Below are 8,306 nucleotides of genomic sequence, written 5' to 3'. Positions count from 1 at the left end.
CAATTGTGTGCTTCTGTAGAATTCACTTAATGGCACTTTTTCAATGTGTATGCATGACATAAGCACAAATAAATGAGATCATTTTACCACCAAATGAGATCATAGTTCATTCTTTAATTTAAATTCTTTGTCTTTTGTTTGAGTTTGTGCTTTCTTGCCCGGACTAGCTTTTTTCCCATCATAACCCTCCTCCAGCAGTTCTGACATGTTTAGTGTATTATATGCATATATTATAAACTGGGTGGTTCGAGCACTGAATGCTGATTGGCTGACAGTATACTAAGCGTATGACAAAACAGCTATTAGCCATGGTATATTGGCCATATACCACACCCCCTCGTGCCTTATTGCTTAATTATAGCCTATCATAAACAGTGTTAGTGCATTATATGCATATATTATAGCCTTTCTATTATAAACGTGATGGGCACGTACTTCTAGGCTATGATCCATTACCTTTGGGAATGAAATATCAGGCAGGCCAGAAACCACTCAAAACCAGTAGCAATATTTACATTTTGCTAAAAATAAATTAAAACAAACAGGCATTGATATCAACATACTGCTTATGCTTCTTTCTACGTGAGCGTTTGCTGAAGGTCTTCCACCTCCAACTTCCACATTTTTCTGTGAATCGCAGCACGTTCAGAGAGGTCTGCCATCTTTACCGCGCGCAGGACAGGTTCTGGAGAGAGAGCCTGGATCATCCCCATCACCATGACATAGTTACCTGTGTAAAATCAGGGGGTAACAAATCAAGGGTTTTGTTAAATGTTGTACATATTTTGGCTGCAACTAGAAGGAAAATAAAAGTGCATCTCACCCTGAAGTAGGCATGGGTTGCCCTTAGGAATGTTGTTGACGCCATTGACAACGAATGTTCCTGTCTCGTCCAAAAGAAGCACCGTGTTGTGATCCGACCGAACTTCCAGTATTGTCCCTTGCATCCAAACCACAGAGACTACAAGTGCAGTGTTTTTCCATTGTCCCAGTCTTTTTATATTAAATTCGAGCTTGCCATTCAATCGGCTATCTTTTCCCTCTCGGAGTTGGCAGGAAAGAACTTTGATAGGAGGACTTTTCTTCTTTTCACCTGAAATTTGTCCAGAGTCCATGCCATCTGCGATTGAAAACTTTCAAACGAGTTAGTTATAAAAAATATTTCGTGTGACCTTTGACGTAATTGTGACCAATTTCCGGGATGTTGATTTCAACATTTGTCTTTTGTGTATTGTTTATATATAGACTTGTGTTCCCCCATGTACTTGTTATATCGATTTGTCGTTAATAATAAAAATACAATAAAATATTTGAACATTTCAAAATAAAAGCACACGTGGTGCTAACAGAGGATATTATCAAAGATTATAAACTGGGTGGTTTGAGCCCTGAATTCTGATTGGCTGAAAGCCATGGTATATCAGAATGTATACCACTGGTATGACAAAACATTTAGTTCTACTGCTCTAATTACATTGGTAACCAGTTTATAATAGCAATAAGGCTCCTCCGGGGTTTGTGATATATGGCCAATATAGGACACAGCCCTTAGCCGTGGTACATTCGCAATATACCACACCTCTTCGTGCATTTTTTCTTATTTATACATGACAATGGGAGTTGTTTTTCACAAAGCGACACGGAGGGCTGTCTAGCTCCCGCCTATCCTTACTTTGGATTGGTGGATACATTTCCATGAGGATTGTTGACGTAAACTGCCTGTATTCATTGGAGAGAGACTGTGCTACTAGCCTCATACAATGAATATGCATAGCTATCTCGAGATAACTCCTATATAAAGTGTTTTTTTCTCAAAGTTTCCGGGATGTCACGTGTCCTACTTATATCAGTACACTCGTAACAATTTAAGAAAGTTATATTCAACCAAATAAACCTCAAATAGAAAATAATACAGCCACCTGCTGCAGGGAGAAAGATTTTCCGCCGAGTTGGGCCTCTTTTTCTCTGGTATTTTCACTTGCTGATGATGGGCATAGGGAACACACGTTTTGTCGTACCCATTTGATTTCTTTGATCCTGATTGACCCATGCAGTTTCTTAGGCCTATCACTATTGTGAACCATCAACTGAACAAAGTAAAACCATGGTCCGTAAATAATGATGACATTGACGAGCAAATATAAAACAAGAAAATCAAATTGGACACTTTTTCATTTTAATTGAAAAGTCACATCTTTCTCCCTTTCTTTGAGAAAAGCATTTCTGGCAGGTTAAAGTGTCTCTTCTTAGTAAAACACACAACAGAACACCCTCATATTAATGTGCATTTCTTTCCCATTCCCAACATACAAAATGAAATAAACAAAAATGATATATAAAAAATAATAATAATTAAGTAGTTGATAAATAACCTACAGTAGTTATATTAATATTAATGATTAACCAATAGAAAATACAATTGTAGCAATGGAGTTGATAAAACACTATATATTATATGGCATATTTATTGCATACTGCACTCATTTGGCTGTCAAATATAATGTCAGCTTTAATGTCTTCTTTAAAAATAGATTACAAAAAGAGATGTAGTATTATGACGTGATATGATAATTATGCAACCTGGTCTAAATTATAATGCTTCTATTGCAATATTAGAATCTACATTTGCACTGCAATGAACAAGAGACCCAACAGGAAAAGCAAAGGGGCTGGATATGTGCCTCTGCTCTGGCCTAAAAGATAAGGAGAGAGAGAACAGAATAACAAGGTTAAGATCTGCATGTCCTCTGTCATTACTGTTACTGTCTGTTCCCAAACACATTCCTATACATTATAAGTATAATTATGTTTACGGTACATTACAGATAACTAATTTCCCTCATTGAAAGCTAATTATTTGTACACGTTCTAATGGAATCACATTTTAAAATGGATTTAGCACTGGCGAAGCATGCGAACCATTAATGCAACATTTGACACCTTACCGGAAGTTGTATTGATGATGGTGGTGGCAGTATTTGTTGTCATGGGGGTGGTGTTTGAATCCACCCTTCCTCCAGTCAGACTGATACCCAGCTTGTCAAGCTCGGACTGTAACTGCTTTGAGACCCAGTTCTGCACTACAGTGTTATTCTCAAAGGTTTTCAGGTCATTTAGGTTGGAGCCGAGGAGTCCAGACACTTCACGCACACTAAGAGCCTATTTAGAGGCAGAGAATTACAGAAAAAAATGGTAGATGACAATGAATATGAGTCACTGCCATCACAGGTCATTGATGAATGGTATGGTTACGGGAATGAGCACATACCTGGACAACAGCTGAATCCAAACGAATAAAAGTGTTGATGTCCATGCTAATATTGACCCTAGACAGACTCCGTATGTAGGTGATACTGGCACCTCCTAAAAAAGGGCAACGAACATGGTGAGAATGAGTACTGGGGTGGCACAAGTGTTCTCTAATGTCACAGCCCGAGTGAACTAAATCTTTTAAATCACATTTATTACAGGACATCCAAGAAACCATGTATGTATGCAGAAAAGGGAGCCCTTACCCAGGTATCTCTGAATGAGCTGGTAGGATGTTAGCTGATCTGCAGTGGCGCGGATTTGGACAAAGTTGATAGGAAAGGCGTTCTCAGCTACTGCAAAGAAGGTCTTCTTATGTCCTGAGGAACAGTTAGTGATTTCCAGAGCATCTGCATCTCTGTTGTGTTCCATTTCTGTTCTGTTGTGCACAAGAAAAACACTAACTATGAACACGCAAACAAAAAAAAGCATATGAAAATGTTCCAACATCATTTAAGGGGCATTTAGGCCTCAATACTCTGTTGAGGTCAACCACTGCAAGAGCACAACAAAGATACATGTGAAGTGGAGTGACTCAACCACAAGGTGTCTCTCTCACACAGCAAGATCTGTTGATGATCTTACCAGAGACTGTCATTTCTGATTCCTTGCAACACACTGAGGTCCAGTGCGCACAGGTTAGGCCCTCCAATTGAATTCAGTTCAGAGGCACCAAGCAAATTGCCAGCACTTAAGAACTTGGTGACAATAACTTTGGCCTGAAATGGAAAAAGGAAGATGAAAGATACATTTAAATGCACACCTTTTAGAAGCAAAATGTTTATCATGTTGTTTTTTTAACACCATTTAAAGACATTGTTGGTGTAAAGTTAAATATCCCTACTTTGTCGGAGTCCCATTCTCCATTGCCATTGTCCATCAGTGCTGCTAGTGTGTCCACTGTAGTGATGTTCCACTTGTTAATCTGCTCCATGGAAGCCACGCGAGACACCGACCGAAGCACCTGAACCTGCTGGTCTGAGAGACCTTTGGGGTACGCCTAGTGGACAAGACCACACCATAAAGAACTGTTACTGAATGACCACCTCTTGGCAACCTGTGAGTTTGAAATCTGTTGTGATTTCCTGTTTTGTGTCAGTAAAGTCTTATACCTGGTGTAGCTTCTCCAAAATGACATTTTGCATGTCATCATCATCTACCTTCTCAGTCAGGGTGGCCAGATTGTCCATTACTACTTGAGCGCTCAGACAGTGGTTGAACGTGGTGGTGTCATACCCAAAGGGGAACGCGTCATTGCTTATGGTCACTTGAGTAATGTTTCCAAGGGAATCTGGACATGCATTTACTAAATAGACAAGTATTGAAAAGAAATGTGATCATTCATGTCATAAAGGAGCCTCCACTATTAAAACCACAGAACAGCTATATTGACCTGATATTATTTAAACCTACCAGTGCTTCGTTTGGATCTCAAAGACATGGTGCATTCTTTGAACAGGTTCTTCAGTTTCCTCTTCATTGTCTTGTTTGTACGTAGTTTTTTTCATGAATTTCTTCAGGAACTTGCTTTTATTCTGCTGTTTCAGTCAAAAGAGAACATATTAAGAAATAAGAAACGCATATAAGGTAAATGAGAGCTTTTCAAATTGAGATAGGTAACAATTTCAAATGATGTCACTCAAATGATGTTATTCAAAAGATAAGGGAGCTAGCTTCCTGCCATCCGGGGCCTATATACTAGGTGGTGTCAGACGAAGGCCCAAAAAATTGTCAAAGACTCCAGTCACCCAAGTCATAGACTGTTCTTTCTGCTACCGCACGGCAAGCGGTACCAGAGAGCCAAGTCTAGGTCCAAAAGGCTCCTTACCAGTTTCTACCCCCAAGTCATAAGACAGCTGAACAATTAATCAAATGGCCACCCTGACAACACTGCTGCTACTTGCTGTTTATTATCTATGCATAGTCACTTTACCCCTACCTACATGTACAAATGACCTTGACTAACCTGACCCCAGCACATTGAATCGGTAGCGGTACCCAATGTATATTCATTATTGTTATTTGTGTTACTTTTTATTTTTATTTTTAGTTATTTAGTCAATATTTTATTAACTCTATTTTCTTAAAACTGCATTATTGGTTAAGGGCTTGTAAGTAAGCATTTCACGGTAAGGTCTACACTTGTTGTATTCTAGGGAGTTTTTCCTAGCCAGTGTGCTTCTACACCTGCATTGCTTGCTGTTTGGGGTTTTAGGCTGGGTTTCTGTACAGCACCGTGTGATATCAGCTGATGTAAGAAGGGCTTTAAAAATAAATGTGATTAATTGATTTGATATTCGGCGCATGTTACAAACACAATTTGATTTGAATACAACATATTGTCAAAGTGCTATGCAATTGTCATGTATAGTATACCGCGCTGATGTGTTTCCAGAAGTTCTCTGTTAAGTACAGTGGAAGAATGTCAAGCTGCTCTAGAGTTTTTTCAGTCCATGTGCTTGAGTTTCTGAACAGATAAGAATAAAGACAGACTTATTAATAAGAAAAAATCTATAGACAAAAATGCATTCATTTGAAATCAGCACAGCTCCGATATCAGCAATGTGACATACCCATATGTGGTGTTGCCACTGCAGATAACAGTCTCCATAGCTTTAATCTGCTGATCTGAGAAGTCATTGCAGTTCTTTAGTTTCTCCAGGATGTAAGAGTCAGAGCTCTGAATGTAGTTCTCATCCAGAGTACATGCCATGTTGCCCAGGACCTCGAGATTATCTCGACTGAGCTGTGTCCCTTTGATGTTCTGGAATAAATCAAATGTCGTCCTAATCACTGCTTTTAAACATTCAGTCAGAAACTTGTGTCTTTCGTCTTGAATACATAACTCACCAGGCACTTTTTGGCATTGTTCAGTAGATCAACCTTTCATCCATCCAACGTGCTGGACAGGACGGAGAAGTCTGCTCTTCCTGTTTCAATGAAGTAGGATCTGCAGTCGGTCTGTTGTATGTTGGTGTAGCTGGAGAAAGATACAAACAGTTTACATTGTCTTTATGGTTCCATTTATAAGGCATTTTCATTTGGTTATGTCAGCGTAATAAACTAACAGTAAATAGTTAATCTGAAATTAGATACCGTCATTTACAATGCATTTTACAATGTCAGTGACATGACCAACTTACCTGTAATACAGCAACATATCTGATGGATAGTTGTCAAAATCTTGAGGACTTTCACCTTTGATGTTGTTCCACATGCAAGTTAGCTGTAAAACAAAATGTTACTTTCTCATATGTCTGTAAAATAAGCTCCTTGAAAACAGAGAAACATATTCAATATATATTCAGTTACTGGGTTTCCAGTAACTATTGTCATTCTGGTGCTGAGAGAATACATGCTTGGATTCATGTAGCCATGAAAAAGACATTAAAGCAGTTATAATTCATACAGGCACATTAACAATGTAATCTGGAGGCCTGGCTACCGGTTTTGATTGAGTAGGGCCCTTTAGTTTATGTAGAAAAAGTAGTATTTTTAATATTCACCTGTGTCTCCTTGAGAACCACCTTTCTTCGACCGGCCCTACGTCTGCAAGCTCTGATGAGAGGTTTAATTTTTTGTTTTGGTGAAAGTCTGGACACGAGAGCAAGTGAATCCTTGAAGCACGTACTCAGAAAGGCTACAAAGAAATCAATGCAGTACATTCATTAGAGTTAATACAGGAACTATAAATGTATTTTTTAACCAATTTTTGTTCAAGTACATAATAAAAATGTATCCCCATGTGAAAATGATACATGTATGATTTCTGCTCAGCTATTGGTCAGGACCAACATTCTCTAAACACTGTTACACTTACTCATCAGGCTCATCCAATCCATTTGCTACTGTATCAAAGAACAGCACAGCCTATAAATTAAACAGAGAGAAACAGAGGTGCAGACACATTTATAGACGTATAATACACATGTTCACCACTGTATAATCGTGTAAATGTTGAAGGTCTACATGGCTTTTGAATACTACAAACCCCCCAATACCTGCTGAGGTTTCCATTTTTTCTTGATGATGTTCAGCAGTGAGTGTTTGATTTCCAGTTGTTGGGAAATTCAGTAGATTCCTGGGAATTTCGGTTGCCATTTCATCTGGGACATTGACTATCAGTTCTGTTGGTTTCATGTCAACTGTGATGATCTGAATAAGTAATACAAAAACATGTCAACATTTTAAAATGAATACTGTTATTATGATTGATTACTCTAGATTTTTTTATAACACATTTAAATGAGGCATGTAGAAATATTGGGAGGGAAACTCATAACGCCTACTTCACATCAGTTAGTCTAGCTACTGTTAGCTAGCCAAGTACATACCTTATTAACATAGATCTGTTGCAGAATTGTTGGAGCAGTCAGCATGTTGGTAACAAATTTTGGGTTGGAGGATGTTGTTAGAACCTGCTGCGCGGGTATTGCGATGAGTGTTTGGGTAGGAAGACCTCCCACTAAAGAGCCCAGGTTTATTAGACTGTCTGTATTGTTTATCTGAAGAAAGAGAACATTAATTATGAAATATCCTCTACATTGGAAGTAGAGAGGATGGAATGGTTTAAAGCATGAATCATGGTTGTGAATGATGCTCACAACCAATAGGCCACTAGCAATAAACCTATTAAAAAGTGAATCACCTGGAAGTTTTGGGTGATGAGAATCTGTATGATGGACAAGGACTGTCCCAAGTTTCATCCAGAAACACTGCTCAGAGTACTCAGGGATTGTACTCAGGGTACTCAGGGTAAGCAGGAGGCGTTGAGTGTGTCAGAGGACTGGAGCAGGTTTCTGTTGAGGAACTTCAGGTAGTTCCTCAGTCTGTTGTCAAACCAGCGGTCAACCTCAGCCTTGTCATCAGTGGCCAGAGCCAAAGGCCAGACGCAGGGCAGGACTGGACGCTTCACATCATCCGGAAGATTCTCCTACAGACAGATAATGATCAAAGTCAAAGGACTGAGAGAATGCACCATTTAACAGAGGTTTTTC

General features: G+C 39.0%; 2 protein-coding genes and 1 long non-coding RNA gene across 3 annotated transcripts; all 3 read right to left on the bottom strand.

The window, feature by feature from the left end:
* Nucleotides 1–3,273: 3,273 nt before the first annotated feature.
* LOC139022658 (uncharacterized) lies at nucleotides 3,274–4,022 on the bottom strand. Its single transcript, XR_011473726.1, has 3 exons — nucleotides 3,895–4,022; nucleotides 3,516–3,667; nucleotides 3,274–3,363 (listed from the first exon to the last, which is right to left on the bottom strand). It is a non-coding gene; the product is annotated as an uncharacterized lncRNA (long non-coding RNA).
* A 38-nt stretch (nucleotides 4,023–4,060) lies between these two features.
* LOC111981334 (mesothelin-like protein) lies at nucleotides 4,061–4,821 on the bottom strand. Its single transcript, XM_070449274.1, has 4 exons — nucleotides 4,723–4,821; nucleotides 4,422–4,615; nucleotides 4,154–4,309; nucleotides 4,061–4,072 (listed from the first exon to the last, which is right to left on the bottom strand). The coding sequence occupies exons 1-4, from the start codon at nucleotides 4,787–4,789 to the stop codon at nucleotides 4,061–4,063; spliced, it is 429 nt and encodes a 142-aa protein (XP_070305375.1). The 5' UTR covers nucleotides 4,790–4,821.
* An 864-nt stretch (nucleotides 4,822–5,685) lies between these two features.
* LOC111981332 (mesothelin-like protein) lies at nucleotides 5,686–7,814 on the bottom strand. Its single transcript, XM_024012554.2, has 8 exons — nucleotides 7,644–7,814; nucleotides 7,311–7,464; nucleotides 7,130–7,179; nucleotides 6,816–6,949; nucleotides 6,453–6,535; nucleotides 6,160–6,289; nucleotides 5,883–6,073; nucleotides 5,686–5,776 (listed from the first exon to the last, which is right to left on the bottom strand). The coding sequence occupies exons 3-6, from the start codon at nucleotides 7,149–7,151 to the stop codon at nucleotides 6,196–6,198; spliced, it is 333 nt and encodes a 110-aa protein (XP_023868322.2). The 5' UTR covers nucleotides 7,152–7,179; nucleotides 7,311–7,464; nucleotides 7,644–7,814; the 3' UTR covers nucleotides 5,686–5,776; nucleotides 5,883–6,073; nucleotides 6,160–6,195.
* Nucleotides 7,815–8,306: the final 492 nt, after the last annotated feature.

Source organism: Salvelinus sp. IW2-2015, linkage group LG20 (genome assembly GCF_002910315.2).
Source record: "Salvelinus sp. IW2-2015 linkage group LG20, ASM291031v2, whole genome shotgun sequence".
NCBI classification, from domain to species: Eukaryota; Metazoa; Chordata; class Actinopteri; order Salmoniformes; family Salmonidae; genus Salvelinus; species Salvelinus sp. IW2-2015.
Note: the sequence above shows the minus strand (reverse complement) of the source record. Positions and strands in the feature narration are given on the sequence as shown.

Bases quoted from the DNA above. Each gene is read 5' to 3' on its own strand.
- LOC111981334 (XM_070449274.1), bottom strand. From the start codon at position 4,789: ATGAAGAGGAAACTGAAGAACCTGTTCAAAGAATGCACCATGTCTTTG. The intron at 4,616-4,722 runs GTAGGTTTAAAT...TTGTCTATTTAG, and splicing joins GAGATCCAAACGAAGCACTG to TAAATGCATGTCCAGATTCC. The intron at 4,310-4,421 runs GTATAAGACTTT...CTTGTCCACTAG, and splicing joins TTTTGGAGAAGCTACACCAG to GCGTACCCCAAAGGTCTCTC.
- LOC111981332 (XM_024012554.2), bottom strand. From the start codon at position 7,151: ATGGATTGGATGAGCCTGATGA. The intron at 6,536-6,815 runs GTGAATATTAAA...TTTGTTTTACAG, and splicing joins TGGTTCTCAAGGAGACACAG to CTAACTTGCATGTGGAACAA. The intron at 6,290-6,452 runs GTAAGTTGGTCA...ATCTTTCTCCAG, and splicing joins GATATGTTGCTGTATTACAG to CTACACCAACATACAACAGA.